This window comes from Jaculus jaculus, chromosome X (genome assembly GCF_020740685.1).
Source record: "Jaculus jaculus isolate mJacJac1 chromosome X, mJacJac1.mat.Y.cur, whole genome shotgun sequence".
Taxonomy (NCBI): Eukaryota; Metazoa; Chordata; class Mammalia; order Rodentia; family Dipodidae; genus Jaculus; species Jaculus jaculus.
The window spans coordinates 57373301-57392086 of NC_059125.1; the positions used below are offsets into that span (position 1 = coordinate 57373301).

The window sequence follows — 18786 nt, forward strand, 5'->3', positions numbered from 1 at the left end:
AAGCTTTCTCCTCAATGAAGCCCCAAATGTGAACAGGATAAGACCAGCCCAGGCAAGTAAAGGGTGCAGAGATCCTCCAAGCATCTTCCCTCTGAATGACTCTGGGCCCCTCATACCCTAGGGGTGGATAGAGATAGCAGGTACACATAGCCTACTTAGGGGGGCATGTAGCTCTCGCATAAAGATCTCTCCATATTCCCAGGCTTTGTAGCTGCTCCCCCCCAACCCCGGTACCAGCTTGCCTGCTTCCTGTCAGCTTCACTGCTCCCAGAGAAACCCTCTGCCCAGCCCTTGCCTCTCCACCTTCCCAGGTGACCCTTGGGATGCTACAGGACGCCTCGTCTAGCCCCCACCCTATCCTACTCCAATCTCTGAGGGCTGCAGAAATACCGAAGGAGGATGGGAGGGGGCTTTCCTGGTCAGGCAGGCGAGCAGGGACTCCCAAAATGGCTACAGGAAGCTCACTGGTGTCTCAAGGACAGTGGCGAGGGCGGTTAGCAGAGGTGAGGGGGCTTTCTGTGTGGAGGCTTGTCCCAGGGATTGGAAGTTGGGCTGGGGGATTAAGGCTCAAGTGGGGGAAGCCAGGGCTCCGAGCACTCACCATTCCTGATCCGCCCCTAATCCACTGCATGGTGCCCACGAAGTCCAGCTTCTCTGAGTACCCAGTACCGGTGGCTGGCGCGGTTTGTCGCTGGCTGACTAGGAGGGACGGCTGGGCTGGAGCCAGCGAGAGCCCCAGCGCCCCCTCCGCCTCCCCTCCTCCACAGCTCTACAGCCCAATCCCCTCCGCCCCGACCTAGCCTTCAGTTAGGTTGTTTCATGCCAGCCTGCAGGCTCTGCCTCTCCGCCAACTGCTCCCCGGGGGGCTTGGCAAAAAGGAAAAACGCGACGGGGGAGGGGGGTCTCAATGGGCTGGCTGCCTTTGTCTCCCTCCAAGGCTGGAGAGCTGGGGGGTGGGGTGCAGTCAAGAATAGGGTGAATAACCTCGCCAAGAGGAAGGCAGCTGTCACCCCTGCCTGTCCTCCCACTGCCCTGGAGTTAAGATGCTATTTATTGTGGGTCTTCCCAATTGTGTCGACTCAGCATTAAGTCCTTCCCAAAGTTGCAAAAGGTGTTGGGACATTATCTGAATAATGCAATCCGAGCCCACTGAAGCCATGCCAGAATTCTCCTTCTTCCCTCACCTAAACCCTCCCTCTACATACTCCCTGGCACCTTGTCTATCAGAGGATGTAATCTTCTTGTGCTTTCATTTGCATGACTTTCACTTCTCAGAACAATTTTGGGAATGGAAAGCACCTTACAGGTAAATACGGAGGTTTGGAAAAGGGAAGGGACCTTTTTAAGGTCACAAAAAATTCAAGCTTTGACTTTACCCTCTGTAGCCTTCCAAACTCACTATCTTTGTTTCCCTTTGTCTCCCTGCCTCTTTCTGTCTCTCTCTTTCTCCCTTCCTTAATTCTCCCTCCTTCCCTCCCTCTCCACACTTCTCCATTATACCTTCAGGAACATAAAAAGTAGTTTGATGATGGATGAATCTTTCCATTTGCTTACTGTGCTGAGAACGAGATTAATGCACATCATCAAAACTGAGAAACTACCTACCTTTTCATGATGCCCTGAATTCTTGTCAGTGAAACTCAGGCTAGCCCTTTTGCATCCGGTGAGAGTTGAGATTGTCAGTCCTATTTATACCTGTTATTCTGTATCATCTTCAAAAAACTCTGTGAAGTGGACAAAACAGAGAGTTCTAATTACCACTCCCCGTTACAAGCATGAATCCTGAAGGTTGAAAGATGTCTCTGCCAAAAATAGCACAGGAAAACAAGAATCCAGGGCTGTTGGATTACAAGGTAAGTCAGACAGGAATGGAATTGCAGGAACAGGTTGCAATTGTACCAAAAGGAATTTTTTTTAAAAAAAAATGATATCAGGAAGAAGTTCCTGGAAGTTATTGGCATGAAGACCTCACTGGCATGGTACACACATAGCCTTACTGTGCTCTTCTTCTTAGAATACAATCCACATTTCATTTCCAAATCACTGTTTTTGCCAGGCAGGGCTGGTCAAAGCTTGAAGCCTTGATGTGATGACAGTTATGGGAGATGTAAAAATGAAGCACAATGACACTTTGGCCTGTGTAATGGTTTATATTGATTGTCAACTTGACAGGAACCAGAATCATCTCGGATGGCTTATGTAGATTAGGGTGTATATCTGTGAGGAATTATCTTGATTAGGTTAGTTAAGGTGGAAAGACCCACCTTGACTGTGGGCAGCACCATTCCATGGGCTACAAAACCATGCGTAGATTATAAAAAGGAGAGATTGCTGGCTGGGCAGCAACATTCTTCATCCTGCTCTGCTTCCTCACTATTGGACTGAATGTGACCAGCTCCTGCCACCATGCCTTCCCTGCCGCGATGAACTGGAACCTATAACTATAGGCTGAAATAAACCTTTCCTCCCTTAAACTGATTTTGTCAGATATTGTTTCTCAACAACAAGGTAACTGATACATCATACAATTCCTGAACCAAATAGGAGCTTGGCCTGGATAACCTTTCAACTTCCTCCCAAGTCTAGTACTCTAGGCATTAGTGAGTCTAACAATATCTCCTCACTTTCCCACCCATGGACACATTCATAAGTATGTGTATCATCCCTGCCAGCCAGCCAGCCAGCCCATCCAAATGATCACGTTGCGGTTCTAGCAAATAAATAAGCTGGTCATGTGTATATATTTTTTTCCATTTCCAGTCATTTAAATGGAATTAAAATGGCTAAGAATGTAATTCAGTGGCAGGGTACTGGCCTAGTGTGTACATAGCCCTAGGTTCAATTCTCAGCCCTGAAAAAGCAAATAAATGGAATTATACTTTTTAATTTAATTTTGTGTTTGTGATGTGCATTTAGACATGTGTGCTTTATGTGGGTGCAGGTGCATGTATATGCACAGGTGGATATGGGGGACAGAAGTTGATGTTGGCTAGCTTCTTCACTCCCTCCTCACATTATTCTATGAGGAATGGTTTCTTACTAAACCTAGAGCTCGCCAATTCACTTAGCCACCTCCTCATCACTGAGGTTATAGTTGTGTGCCACCATCCCAGCATTTTATGTGGATTGTAAGGATCTGAACCTGGGTCCTCATTCTTGCACAAACACTTTACCATAGAGACATCTCTTCAGTCCTTTATTTTTTTAAAGCAATAACAATAAATTACTCATCTTTGGACCATCTATAACATTCATTGGTATATAAGATATCCAATAATTACTTGAATTTTTGGATGAACACATTCTTTCAACAATATAATTGGGTATCAACATGCCAAGTATTGTGAAAAAATATGCAAGACAATGTTCCACACAAAGCTTAAAATCTATATGAAGTATAGAAGATATAGAAAATAAAATTTATTAAATGATTGGTGCTTGTAAAAGTAATTTCAAAACAAGGTTATTGGAAAAGACCGATTCAGTAGAGAGAAATGCCGAGACAAATTTCTTTTGTGGGGAAAGGTTTATTAGAGGCAGGTTAGTATGTCATAGAAGAGCATGACAGACACTTACCAAAGGCAGAGAGGCAATTCAGCGTCCAAAGAACAAAAAAAAAAATATTCTTGGCTTGTTATTACTTTTCAGGGGAGGAGATAATGTTCTACTCCACATAATTCAGCCTACATTCTCAGAGCCACTAGAAAGGATCCAAGGCCTTAACATGAGATGGCCTAGGGTTTCCCTGGCAACCGGATAATGTTCTGCTACAGCAGGGATGGGGGTTGGGGTAGAGCAGGAAGGCACATAAATAAGAGAATAAAGTTATGATTCAAGGTTTTCTCAGCTTAGGCAGCAAGGTGACTCAAAGTGACTACATGTCTTCTAATTATAAATAAGTAGGATAGACACTGTAATATGTGCTCTGAAGGACATAAACCCATTTACATGATGTGAGTAATACTGGCATCACAGAAAGGGTCTGCATCAGTTAAGAAAATAGAAACTACCCTAAGCGTTTTAAATCATGAGCATGTAAAACAGGAAACATGTCACACCATCATAGCTAAGAAGCTAAACAAGGGATAATAAGGCAACCTAGTATTTGATAATCATTGAAAGCTGCTACCATTCCTAAACATGGTATGAAGAAGGTAATGTCATCTTAACCCAGAAAACAGGTGCTGTCATGCAGAAGATAAAGCATAATGCAACAAACAGGTTGAGTTCAACAAAAGATGTAGCCATAAGGAAATGCAACCACCACCTGAAAACATCCCCTCTGATACAGGTGATGGGGGAACTATCATGGCTTCACCCTTCTTCCTTTTCAACAATCTCCTTCACTTCTCTCTCTTTAGAGGAAAGAAGAAAACAAAGGAGCCTAAGAAATGTAGGTTTCATAAGAGTAGTGATGAATCTCAGAGCAAATGGCCCAGTATTAATATATGCGCCAGTGCCTTCTGCAGAAGACTGAAGGTTGATATCAAAGGCATTATTAGATGGCATTAAATCCATGATATTTAAAGCATATAGTTTTCTAAAGCCATGTGACCAGTTAGAGGCAATGTGATGTAGCAGCAAGGTTATAATCTCTAGTCAGAACAGTTTGAATTCTATTATTAGCACTATCATTTTACTTGGGCAGATTTTTTAGTAGCCTATGCCCAGACAGTTTCTTCTCTGTGAATAGAGGTTACAAGGTTGTTATGAATAGTTTTTAGTGAATTTTTTCAAGGAAATAAGTTAGCACATGTGCCTAGCAAACACTAAACAATCAGAATAGGATAATAGAAATGCATGGTTTCAATAATCTCATGAGATCATTCTCCTGAACCTCTATGATCTCCTGGAAGCCTATCTATACAGTCTGGCACCAGTCCTCAGTGAGCGAAGGCCAAAAGTTTCTCTTGGCCATAAGCAGTATAAGGAGAAAAACAGATTTAGATGTGCACTCAGTTTGCCAATTCTCCTTGAGTCCATAATAGTTAGTAACCATAAAGACAAGCATCTGAGAGCAGAGGCACCAGCTCAAGCTGACCTTAACCTACTCTTGCTATGGCTATGGCTTTGTACAAAGTTCAGTAAAAGGCAAATTTACTACTGATAATTAGTATTAGAAAAGTAGCTTCCCAAGTCTTAGGTTCCATAATCATTTATCTGAGAATTTAAAGCAATTATTGATCCATGGATAGAGAGATAGCAAAGATCTTAGGTTATCTTCTTCCATATCCTCATTTTACTGAAAACAAAATATAGCTCCATAGTGTGGAAAAAACTCCCAAAGCCACAAAATAAGTTAATGGCTCACCTCAAGTCCTTGATAAATTTATGGAATGTTAAAGTAAAAAAAAAAAAAAAAAAAGGGGGGGGGAAACTTATAAGTACAAAACTAACCAGACATGGTGGCCACACCTGTTAACTCAGCACTCAGGAAGCAGAGGCAGGAGGATAGTCACAAGTTCTAAGCCATCTAGGTCTGCATAGTTCCATGCCAGGTAGAACTACTTAGAAAGATGCTGTCTGAAATACACACACACACACACACACACACACACACTCACACACACACACCCCAAATAAAAAAGTACTAGGCTACTATAACACCAGTATTAGTGGCAGAGAACTAACATCTATTTTATGATATGTGCCCTATATATCAAACATTCATAAATTGGAAATAAAGAGAAATAAGACCCAGATATGTAGGAGATATATATATATATGTGTGTGTGTGATATATATATATATATATATATATATATATATATATATATATATATATATATGTATACATGTGTGTGTATGTTTGAGTGCATACATATATATGTCTCTCTCTCTCTCTCTCTCTCTCTCTCTCTCTCTCTCAGCTTGGTTATATCTCCTACCTGAAAAGCTACTGAAAGAGGCTGCTGTTGACAGAAAAGAAGAAAAGGAAAGGAAAATCAAAGAAAAAAGAGCCAGGACTTCTCCAAACTAAAAGAAACCAAAATATAGGACATTCAAATGTTGCAATATATGATCCTGAATAGGATCTTTGCTATGGTTTGAATATTCATAATCCCTAAAATTCATGTTGTAATCCTAGTCCTGAATATAATAGTATGAGGATGTGGGAGTTTTGGAATGCTGATTTATTCATAGGGTTAGAGTCACTGTTAATAGATTAGTGCCCTTTAAAACATGGTGAAAGAGTCCCTTCACTGTCTCACCATGGGAGGACACAAAAGAAAACATTACTCATGAGCCAGAAAATGTATTTTCACCAGACACTGAATGTTCTGCTCCTTGATCTAGAACTTCACAGTCTCTAGAATTGTGAGTGGTAGACGTATGTTTACAATCCCACCCTAGTATGAATATATATATATATATGTATATATATGAGTTACATATATATGGTGTATATATATATATATATATGTAACGTATTCTGTTTTTCTTTTTTTTTTTTTCCTTTTTTTGGTTTTTCGAGGTAGGGTCTCACTGTAGCTCAGGCTGACCTGGAATTCACTATGGAGTCTCAGAGTTGCCTCGAACTCACGGAAATCCTCCCACCTCTGCCTCCAGAGTGCTGGGATTAAAGGCGTGAGCCACCATGCCTGGCACGTATTCTGTTTCTAATAATTTTTCTTACTCATTGATAAGTATAAGTTTATATGTACCTATCATGTGCCAAGTATGTTAAGTGCTGATACTATAATACTATGATAATGGACACAATTCATGTTCTCATTGCTATACAAGACAAGTAAATAAGGTAAGTAAATACAGTAGTACACATAGTGATAGTCACTATTATAAACAGCCTTGCAGGAGGGAAGATACTTTAAATGACATATGTGCCCTTCCCTTTGGCTGTCAGACTACAGAAACTATGAACTTCAAGGCTGTCAGACTACAGAAACTATGAACTTCAAGAGATTGGAATTTCCTCTGGGGTCTCATGGTATGAAAAATAAAATGGGGAACTTGTCTCCCTGGAAAGAGATTTCACATAGTGCTGGTGACTTGTCAGACCACCTTGCAGGCAGGAAGAGACTAAAGCCCAGACAGTGATGATAGGACCACATCTTAACTGAGACTGCTTATCTATGCATACCTCTGGCCCTCTACTTAAACCTAAATCTCAAGTTAGTAGCTCACCAATGGACTTGGCTTGGGGGAGGGGTGGTGACTGGCTCTCTTTGTCTGTCTTCCTAATGAGCTTGCCATACAAAATACACAGCTCTCACCTCAAGAGGAATAAGAGATAGTTTATTCTGGAACCATGAGTGACTATGCCTCAGGAACACAGAATTAGATTACCTCAGATGCCATATTCCAACATATTAACAATTTGGTGAAGTTTCTATAGTTACAGAACAAAAGAAGGTGATAAACTAAGGCATTTTTCAAATACATTAGTGGAACATCAGGTAGGCGGACTATAGCAAAAAGGAGAAATCTCAGCTTTAGGTTTCAGAAGCTTTCTGATGGCTGAGGCCTTTGGGTTACTGGAAGCTGGTGGTCTGTTAGAACATTCTAAAAATGTTTCATATAATCACCTGGTAGTTGAATGCTAGATGAAACACAGAGATGGGCAATAAAATGCTATTAAGGGGACTAATTATAGCCCAAGTTAATTTAGCTCTGAATCTGCAACATTCTATTGCTCCACAATCACAGTGCTATCACTTAGCCGTGTAGGATATTTGAAGTAGATGCAGCTGCTTTTCATGAAGTTTTTCTCACAGTTCCCTCTTTTGGCCATGCATCACATTTTTGTGCATGCAGAGACACTAGAAATTGTCATTCTTAGGATCTGACATAGATGAGGCTGAATAGCAGGCAGGAAAGCTGTCTTCAAAAGAAAGGAAGCACTGGTAAAGCTGTTAAGGAAGAATGTTCTGCATCATGTCATATCTATTATCCATTATAATCCAGATTTGAATCTTTTTCTCTCTTTGTTCTCTGTATTTTGTGTAACATTTACATGTGACATATTATAATTAAATTAAGATACTTAATGCATTATAATTAAAGTTAAAATAATCAAGAATATAGACTGGCTGAATGTGAAGTAGAAGATGATGGAAGAAGATATTTAACCAGGTAAAATTATATGTATTAGATTGTCTATATATTTTTCCCTGTACTTACAGTTATTTGTATTCTATGGCATGATGTTTGACATAATTAAGAAATTTTATTATTTAATTTTAGGGTTTTTTTGGCCAGCTTGTTTCTAAAGAAACAAATTCTTGTGGAGTGGCTAGCTCTAATGCTAGGAAAGATTAATTTTTAATTAAATTATTATAAGTCTCATTTGTAGACAATAATTTGATATATCTTATTATCTTAATATTATACCAGATTTCAGTGTGGATAAATAAATGCATAGTCACATTATAGAAGATAAAATGTAATTTTTTTTTTTTTTTGGTTTTTTGAGGTAGGGTCTCATTCTGTCTCAGGCTGACCTGGAATTCACTGTGTAGTCTCAAGGTGGCCTTGCACTCTCAGCAATCCTCCTACCTCTGCCTCCTGAGTGCTGGGATTAAAGGTGTGCACCACCACACCTGGCAAAATGTAATATCTTTTAACAAAGTTGTCTTTTCTCATATACAATTTTTTAGTAACAAAGATAGAAACAAGAGGTCAGATACATTAGCTATCAGAATTTACAGGTTCTGTGGGCATAATCAAATGTTATTTCTTATCTTATAGTCAGAAAGGAAACTGGGACTTTTGTTAGCAGAAATGTATATTGTTTAACTAACTTTTTAAAAATCCCAACTAATTATATTATAGAGCACCTTAAATATTCATTTAAGAAACCTCAGCTCTTAAATTATAAAATATGAGTATTATTATTACTAGAGATTGATATATTTATATATTTGGGAATCTCAGGAGTGGGCTAGCTACCTATAGAAGTAGCTTGAGGGGCAAAAAAGAAACTGAAGAGAAGTTTAGTTTAAGCCAGTGGTAAACTTGCTGAATTTGCTGTCTCTGTTGCTCTGACATTATTATAGCTGTAGCTTCCTCCACATATAGGTACTCATTAACATTTTTTTAAAAATATTTTTACTTGTTTGCAAGGAGAGAGAGAGATTGAAAGAGAATGGGTGTGCCAGGGCCTGTAAGTGCAGAAAACAGATGCATGTGCCACTTTGTGCAACCAGATTTATGGGGTTCTGAAAAATAGAACCCAGGTCATTATGCTTTGCAGGCAAGTACCTTAACCACTGAGCAATCTCCACAGCCTACCCATTGACATTTTTATTGGATAGTCAAAAACCAATAATACGTGAATAAGTAGTATATTGTACTACTTAACTTTGGATAATCCTTAAACGTTTGTTAAAGGAAGGGATTTAGTGGTATGTCCTGCTGGACTCTACTGATCCAGAACATACATACACACTGATCACAAACACAATCATATTGAGCCCACCTGCTATCTTCAACAGATCAGAGGGCACTATGTAACTAACCTCCTTATCTTCAACAGTATGGTCAGAACTTCGTACTCGTGTATGCTTGTTCTGAATTAAGAGTACAACCAGGCCATTGAGGAAACTGGGCAAAGAACACAAATTAAGATCAGTCAGCATCTCTAAACATTCCTTGTCAACACAAGTCATCTGTGCTATTTAGGCCAAAGGTACAGCAAGGTAGAGGAAACCTAGTCACATTGCTTTAAGTAGGCGGATTAATCTTAAACATTTGTAAGATCAACTTTAGGGAAAAGTTACATGTAATGAATTCAGCATCTCATAGCAATAATTTCAGAAAAGTTATCTGTATGGTCCACAGGAAATATCCCCACAGTTCCTTCCCATACTTCATTCCAATATTTCATTCTCATAGTACATTCCCACAGTCTGTCTTTATCCTTCATCCCCACACCAGAGAAAAAGAAAAAGATTTTTCAATTTTGATTTTGATTTTGATCACTCATTGTTAGTTGTAAGTTGGACTATGGATCTGGCTATTTTTAAGATAATACTAAGAAATCATTAATCTTAAACCCGTACCTTTAAAGACATGACTTAGTAGAAATAAAGCAAAAAGGTATTATGTACAGAAAGCCTTTAAATTCACCATTCTTTTAGTTTATATTGGATAGGATAAACACCTATAAAAATCTGTTTTAGAAGAAGATAGCACAAATAGACAAGCAAGAGTCTTTATATCTTAATGCCACAATTGTAAGTTAAAATTTATCTTAAAAATGTAAGGCATTTGTTATCATTTTTAAAGCTTAATAGCATAGCCATTTTTGTTTCACACAGAGTAAGCTTACCAAGAATCTTTATTTTTTGTGATTGTGCCTCTTGTTATTTTTATTGTAAAAGGAAAATTTAACATAAAGATCTTTGACAAATATATCTATCTTACAGCCCTAAAAATCTACATATAGCTTGTGTATATTAAGAACATTTTTGGAAAAGAAATAGATAACAATTTAATAAAATACACCTTTATTTGTACATTATAGCTGTTTGATATTCTTATTATCTTTTGTTACCTAAAACTACTAAACAAATAAAATAGGATCACTTAATTTTATAACCTGTTTTGGAAGAAAATTATTATTAAAACCTATATATCCAATATTAAATCTTATACTTCAATTAGACATCAATCTTGTGCCTCTAAAGAATGATATCTTGGGCTGGAGAGATGGCGTAGCGGTTAAGCGCTTGCCTGTGAAGCCTAAGAACCCCGGTTCGAGGCTCGGTTCCCCAGGTCCCACGTTAGCCAGATGCACAAGGGGGCGCACGCGTCTGGAGTTCGTTTGCAGAGGCTGGAAGCCCTGGCGCGCCCATTCCCTCTCTCTCCCTCTATCTGTCTTTCTCTCTGTGTCTGTTGCTCTCAAATAAATAAATAAAAAATGAACAAAAAAATATTTAAAAAAAAAAAGAATGATATCTTGTATGAACTGTAACAACATATTAACAGATATTTAGAAGTTAAGAATGCTTAAGTTTATGAGTATGTACTTATAAGGCCTTTCAATATATCATCAAAAGACAGCTACAAATATGCACACATTTTAAATTTGTATGCCAAGAAATATATATTTTATAAAAGAAATAATAGTAATAATACTGTTAGTATAGAGAACCATCATAAATCCACTTCCTTCCACCTGGTGCAAGCCCCATACCACCTGCCATTGTGATATACAAGGATAAGTGTGAGACCTGTGCAAATTCTATTCTCTTCACCCCCCCCCCCCACACCCAGCACCAGCCACTGTGATCTGGATTGGATTGGGACTTGCATGAATCCTCTTCCTTTCATAAGGTGATAGTAAATCATATGGGACATGAAGTAGAGGGAATAATAGTGGTGTAAACAGTATTGGGGATGGAGGATGGGAGTAGAGGAAAGATGAACCAAAACTAAGGACATGTAAATAAACCACATGGAATCTTACTACTTGGTAAGCCAACTTATAATGTAAGCTTTATTAAAAAGTATTCAAATGAAAGCCTTTTACATGGGTATATAAAGATACTCCCAGAACCCATGGGGGATTAATAAAAAATCCAAGATCCAGGGATAAGATATTTCTCAGTAATTTGTTGGTCAGGGAGCAAGATCATAAAAGCACCTAAAACAATAGTGTCTATTGTCATTGCTCTTGCTTGCCTACCAAAACTATATAGTATCACTATTGCTAAACGCCACATGTTTTAATTGGACTTGAGTTAGAGGCTTCTTCCCTACCAGCTAGCTTTCATGATATCAAGTATTATGCAAGTTGCTGAAGAAGAAAACTTATCAACAACATTACACATCTATGGAGCCTGTGTCCTGCACAACTGGCTTCCAAGGAAAAATGGGTCCACTGGTGCATTAGTAGCAGGAGAGTTAGAGAAGTAATCAATTGTACTCCAATAAGATTTGAGTCCCATTCCACGGTAGGAAGAGCTTTCCTGGTATTATAAATCTGACCTGAAGTCTGTATCTAGGGATTTAGGTCATGGTATGGGGGGTGGCAATACTATGGTTAGGCTATTAGGACAACGTTTCAACTGCCTTTGAAATATCAGTGTTTATTTCCTTGGTTTGGTTATGCTTAGAGTTTCAACACAGAAGTTTCTTTATGCAAAGGGTAAAGGTAAATACAGAGAGGCATAAATGGCAAAGCTACCAAGAATAAGGGACTAGTTTTTGCCCAGCACTAAATGTAACATTTAAACTACACCATCCAAGGTTCCAGGAAACTTGTGGAAGAGAACACAGAAACAGTGTAAGAGCAGGAGGATGGAAAGTGGAGCTATGGAACCACAAGTCCATTGCATTCATAAACTCAAAATAGATATGGTTCTCTGTGCCTGACTAAGCCAGTCAGTATTTCACCATAGATAAGGGAAGGGCCCATGAGTCCCTACATGTCCCAGAGTAAATGGTGGAAACTGATAATTGCTGGGAGAGGGGAAGTCATGAATTTTAGTGTTGTAGCCACTGGTGAATTGCCCATAGCCTCCCACCCATGATTATGCAAGTAACCCTATGTTAAATCTGTGTGTCAAAAATAAATAAATAAATAAATAAGGCCTGGAAATAAGATGGGGAATCTAATGTGAAGCAGAATGATTTTAGTGGAAGTGAAAGAGGAAAGAGGGGAGTGGGATCAAAACGCATTGCATACATGTATAGAAATATCAAAAATAAATTCATTTTAAAAACAGATATCAGGGCTGGAGAGATGGCTTAGCGGTTAAGCGCTTGCCTGTGAAGTCTAAGGACCCCGGTTCGAGGCTCGGTTCCCCAGGTCCCACGTTAGCCAGATGCACAAGGGGGCGCACGCGTCTGGAGTTCGTTTGCAGAGGCTGGAAGCCCTGGCGCGCCCATTCTCTCTCTCTCCCTCTATGTGTCTTTCTCTCTGTGTCTGTAGCTCTCAAATAAATAAATAAATAATGAACAAAAAAAATTAAAAAAAAAAACAAAAAAAAAACCAGATATCAAATTTGAGGGTTTCTTTTCCTAGAGGTTCTCTTCTTCCTACACTCCTCATCAGGCTCCTCTTTGCAGTAAGACATTATGACAGGAAAGTCCTAATGAGCTCTAAAGTCCTATGATCTTCTGAATGCTATGGCTCATGCACAAGCTAGCTTGCCTTATAATGAACTATTTTGTCTTCTTCATATGTCACACTGCAGGAGCCACTCTCTCATACCCTTGTTTCCAAGTCCTGGCATACCAGTTGCATAGACTTCATCAGCCTAGTGTGGAGGCTTTGGCATATCGAGTGTGGTAGTTTGAATGAACGGCCCCCAATATATTCAGTGTTTTATTACTTTCTAGTTTGCACCTGCACCACCTGGGGGCAGTGTCACTGGGTGGATCTTAAGGTGTGGTGGTGGGTTTTAGATTTCAATCTAAAGATATGCAAAGTATACCTAGCTGGAGTTCTTGAAGTGTGAAGTGTGGCTTTTTTTTTTTGTTTATTTGTTTGTAGTTTGCATCTTTAGCCACCTGGCTGGAGGCAGTGTTACTGCGTGGATGTTAAGGTGTGGTGGTGGGTTTAAGGTTTCAATCTAAAGATATGCAAAGTGTGCCTCCCTGGAGTTCCTGAAGTGTGCTGTGGTTTTGGCTTTTAGGCTTGTGCTTCTCTCTCTCTGCTTGGTCCCGGGAAGGCAGGCCAGCTTCTTTTGCCATTATGGAACTTCCCCTGGATCTGTAAGCTTCAATAAATATCCCTTCCTCCGTAAATGTGCCTGGTCTGGAAGTTCATCTCAGTGAACCTGAAGCTGTCTGCTACACGGAGTAATTGGTAAATAGGAGAAATGGCATCTGGAATGAAGAATAAACTGGATAGAACAGGCAAATACACATAATGACTTGCCAAATGTTTTTACATCTATTTCTATTGGTATTTCTTCCATATAGCCCTTTTCCTCTGCACCGACAAGCACTAAAGTGGGTAATTTAAAGACATTTAGTCCAGATGTAATCACCAAGGAAGGAAGCACAAATGGAGAAGAAAGGAGGTCCTGTGACTGAGCCCTGGAAACTTCCAAAAGTAGAAACTAGCAAACCATGAACAATTAATAAGTTAGGAGTAAAACTACTATGAAAGTGTGGTATCCTGAAGAGCAAGAAGAGTTTCAAGGAAGAGAAAGTGGTAATTTTTGTGTCTGCCTTTATGTGGGTGCTGGGGATTTGAACCTGAGCAGGCAGGCTTTGCAAACAGGTGCCTTTAACCACTGAGCAATCTCTCTAGCCCAAGACAGAGTAATCAAGTTTATCAAGTATTGCCAAAAGGCATCCTTTTTAAAGTTGAGACAAGTTCAGAACAATGGCAAGCTGATTCAACAGTGGCTTATTTTCTCAGGGAATAGAGGGAAGGTTTGATCCGTAAGTTACAACTCTAAGTGACCCTATACAGAGAAAATGTAACGTCAAGATTCTGGCTTAAGAGGCACAGGGACCTGGATTTTTTGGCCAGTAATCCTATGTGTCTGGTGTGTCATCTCAGGCTTTTGCTACAGACATTAGAGCAGATGGTGTACTGACCCACATTAGAGAACTTGGCCCATTGGTTACAGAGCTAGAGGGGCTGGCTATTCATAATTATAATCACAAGCATTATAGAGTGGTCTATATGACCCAGGATACCTCTCTCATTCCACATAATCTAGATTTTCTTATAATATTTAATTAATTTATTTATTTGATAGAGAAAGAGTGAGAGACTGGGTGTGCTAGGGCCTCCAGCCCCTGCAAACAAACTCCAGACACATGCGCCCCCTTGTGCATCTGGCTAATGTGGGTCTTGGGGAATAGAACCTGGGTTCTTTGGCTTCCAGGCAAGTGCCTTAACCATTAAGCCATCCCTCCAGCTCTAGATTTTCTTAATTATTCAGAAAACACTTCTGTGTGAGCCACTGTTTTAAGCACTTACAAATAATCACTTAATGAATCTTCACAACAACACTATGAGGCAAATTCAATAATTATACTATTTTATAGATAAAGAAAATAAAGCAAGGTGAAACTAAGTACCTTGCTTAATTGCACATAATTATTGAGAGGTGGAGTGATGATTGTAACGCTGTTATGTTCAGAGGCCATGCTCTATACATACCACTAACCAACTATGGGCCAAATATTGCCTGCAGCTTATTTCTGTGAAGGCATATGTATTTCTGTAGGGATGTTACCATATATATATATGTTATATATATATATAACATAAGCTTAATGTATCCTGTAGCATCTAAAATATTTACAAAAAATCTTACTGTACCTCATTTCACACTATAAAATGGGAAAAATAATATCCCTAATTGTATTATGAGTACATTAAATGATAGAATGTTTTTGGTAATTTAAATAGATGACCCTGGGGCTGGAGGGATGGCTTAGTGGTTAAGCACTTGCCTATGAAGCCTAAGGACCTCGGTTTGAGGCTTGATTCCCCAGGACCCATGTAAGCCAGATACACAAGGAGGTGCATGCATCTGGAGTTCATTTGCAGTGGCTGGAGGCCCTGGCGCATTCATTCCTTCTCTGTCTGCCGATTTCTCTCTCTGTCTTTTGCTCTCAAATAAATAAATAAAAATAAACAAATAATTAAATAGATGGCCCCCAATATATTCAATGTTTTATTAGTTTTTAGTTTGTATCTGCAGCCATCTGGCTAGAGGAAATGGATCTTTGGATCCAGCCCTGAGGTGTGGTGGTGAATTTGAAATTCCAATCTAAAGGTATGCAAAGTGCTTGAGTTCCCTCCTGGAGTTCCTGTGTGGCTTTTGGCTTGTGGCTTCTCCCTCTCTCTTCTTGGACCTGTGAAAGCAGGCCAGCTTCTTCTGCCATTATAAAACTTCCCCTGGATCTGTAAGCTTTAATAAATCCCTTCCTCCATAACTGTACCTGATCTGGAAGTTCATCTCAGTGAATCTGAAGCTGCCTGCTACAAATGTATACACAGAATATAGTTTATGGTCAAAATAATTTTGAGGCTGGAGAGAGGGTTTAGTGGTTAAGGTGCTTGTCTGTGAAGCCTAAGGACTAATATTCGACTCTCCAGGTCCAACGTAAGCCAGGCACACAGTGACATAATCACACAGGATTACACATGCACATAAGGGGGCACACACGTCTAGAATTTGATTGCATTGGTTGGAGGCCCTGATAAGTCAATTCTCTCTCTCTCTCTCACACATTAAAAATAGTCAGCCTGGGGCTGGAGAGATGGCTTAGCGGTTAAGCGCTTGCCTGTGAAGCCTAAGGACCCCGGTTCGAGGCTCGGTTCCCCAGGTCCCACGTTAGCCAGATGCACAAGGGGGCGCACGCGTCTGGAGTTCGTTTGCAGAGGCTGGAAGCCCTGGCACGCCCATTCTCTCTCTCTCCCTCTATCTGTCTTTCTCTCTGTGTCTGTCGCTCTCAAATTAAAAAAAAAAAAGAAAATAGTCAGCCTGTTGGGCTTGCCTCAAAAAAAAAAATAAATAACAGGGGCTGGAGAGATGGCTTAGCGGTTAAGCGCTTGCCTGTGAAGCCTAAGGACCCCGGTTCGAGGCTCGGTTCCCCAGGTCCCACGTTAGCCAGATGCACAAGGGGGCGCACGCGTCTGGAGTTCGTTTGCAGTGGCTGGAAGCCCTGGCGCGCCCATTCTCTCTCTCTCCCTCCATCTGTCTTTCTCTCTATGTCTGTCACTCTCAAATAAATAAATGAAAATGAACAAAAAAAATTTTAAAAATAAATAAATAAATAAGTTTTGTTTGTGATTACTTTTGTATTCCTAAGCCAGGAATGGAGTTTAGTGGCAGAGTTCTTGCTTATCATGTATAAAACTCTTAGTTTGACTCCTAGCACCAAACACAAACAAAATTTTACTCTCTCTGCTATCATATTTCTGCTTCCTACATCCTCCCTTGTAAGGGTCCAAATATCCCGGAAGAAAGACCCTGGACTCAAATAGTATGCAAAAACAAAGAGTGTTTATTCTGCAGAATCAGCCAGGATGTAGGGATCAACTATTCATACAAAATGGCGACCCCAAGAGGAGCACACAGGCCCCTTTTAAGCACAACTAGGGGAATTCCAGGTGGGTTAAGTAATCTTTTAAAATGATTGGCTAGGCAAGCAGCAGTTACAGGTGTACATCTCTGGTTGGAGTGAAAGGGTTGCAAAAGGCTTGAAAGGGACATGTCTGGGCACATTTGGACATGTCTTCAGAACCTGACTCAGCCCCTGGGTGGCTATCTTCTCTGGCCACATGTCAGGGTCATTGTTGATTAACAGAGCACCCTTTCCCAGAAGTCTTGCCTGCCTCTCTGGGAAACTGAAATTTAGGCCTAGTTAGGGTAGCAAGCACTTTAACTGCCAAGCCATCCCTCCAGCCCTACCTAGGAAGTTTTATGGAAAGCAATATTTTATTTGGTGATTACATATAAGAGAAAAATATAGGACATTTGATCTTAAAGAATCTAAAGTAATTTGTTAGTTAAATGCCCAGAGGTTATAAATGGTAAATTTGAAGCCCAGAGAAGGGAAGATACATCAGGTCACATAGCAAATCTTGGCCTGAAATCCTGATCTCTCACTGCAGTGCCCTTTCTATGATACCAGTGAATGGAAATTAGTGACCTGTGGCTGGACTGTGTACAGTTGGTCCGACATAATTATAAAATAAATTTAATCAAATATTTGAAAAGCAGATCATTATAAAATGAGTTATGAATTCCAAAATTCTATGAAAAAAACATAACTGCCCAAATTGATTGGAAATGAATCTGGGCAGTGGTTGCCTCCTTTAGACAGGGTATGTTCTTTCCAGTTTTCCATGTTCCCTGCCACCCTAAAATGTATCCAACCTGAAACATCTCTCATGTGACTTAATAGCTGGCAGGCATGTACCATTTTTCCCATATAAAGTTGTTTAAATGGGAATATGACAGCTGGAGTTGCCATATTGTGACCTTAAGGTTTGCTTCAGTTTAAGTACAGTTTGGCCTCACACACAATTCATGTGTTCCAAGCAGAAATCAAATTTGCTAAGGCCTACCACAGACAAGAATCTTATAATTTAACAATATGTGGACAAATTTTCTTGGGTTGTTTTCATGGTTAACATTGATTGTTAATTTGATTCAATTTAGAAATACCTAGAAGAAAATCTCTGGAGATATGTGTGAGGGAGTTTCTAAATTAGGTAGATTTAAGTTGGAAAACCCACTGTAACTATGAGAGGTATCATTCTACAAATTGGGGTTCCAGACTGAATAAAAAAAAAGAGAAAAAGGATGATGAGCACTACAATTCACAGCTTTCTGTTCCCTGGACATAGATCAAATGTGATCAGCTGCTTCATGCTCATACAGCCCTGACATGATGAACTATATCATCTTGAACTATAAGTTTAAATAAACTCATTCTCCCTTAATTTGAGTGAAAAAAAAATAATATGTAAAATTGGTACCAGGAATGGTTTTGTTGCTGTGATAAAACTGACCATGTGATTCTTAGGCCTTTGAAACTGGTTTGTGGGAGGAATATGGAAGATTTTTGGAGCTTTAGGCTAGAAAAGTCTTAAGGTGCTATAAGGCTAACTTAACTAGCCATTATGGTGGGAGGTTGGAAAACTAGAATGCCAAGAGATGCATGAATAGTAGAGGCCCATCATGATGTTTCAGAGGGGAAATACAACTTGATTGGAAACTGGGATAGAGGACCTTCTTGTGATACTGTGACAAAGAATATGGTTGCATTCAGCATATGTACTGAGAACTTGAATGTGTCTAACTTCAAAAGTAGTGGAATAATTTCTTGGGCAGAGAA

At 39.7% G+C, this 18786-nt stretch overlaps 1 protein-coding gene across 4 annotated transcripts in view; it reads right to left on the reverse strand.

The window, feature by feature from the left end:
• The window catches only part of Arhgef9 (Cdc42 guanine nucleotide exchange factor 9), a 162223-nt gene extending 161452 nt beyond the window's left edge, over positions 1-771 (reverse strand). For 2 of the 4 annotated variants that reach the window (XM_045140300.1, XM_045140296.1), the window contains exon 1: positions 602-767. In XM_045140300.1, the coding sequence (XP_044996235.1) occupies positions 602-631 (30 nt within the window). In that variant the 5' untranslated portion in view covers positions 632-767. Of the gene's footprint in view, positions 1-601 lie in introns of all 4 variants that reach the window. The other 2 variants (XM_045140303.1, XM_045140299.1) reach the window with 2 other exon arrangements.
• Between the last annotated feature and the right edge of the window lie 18015 nt (positions 772-18786).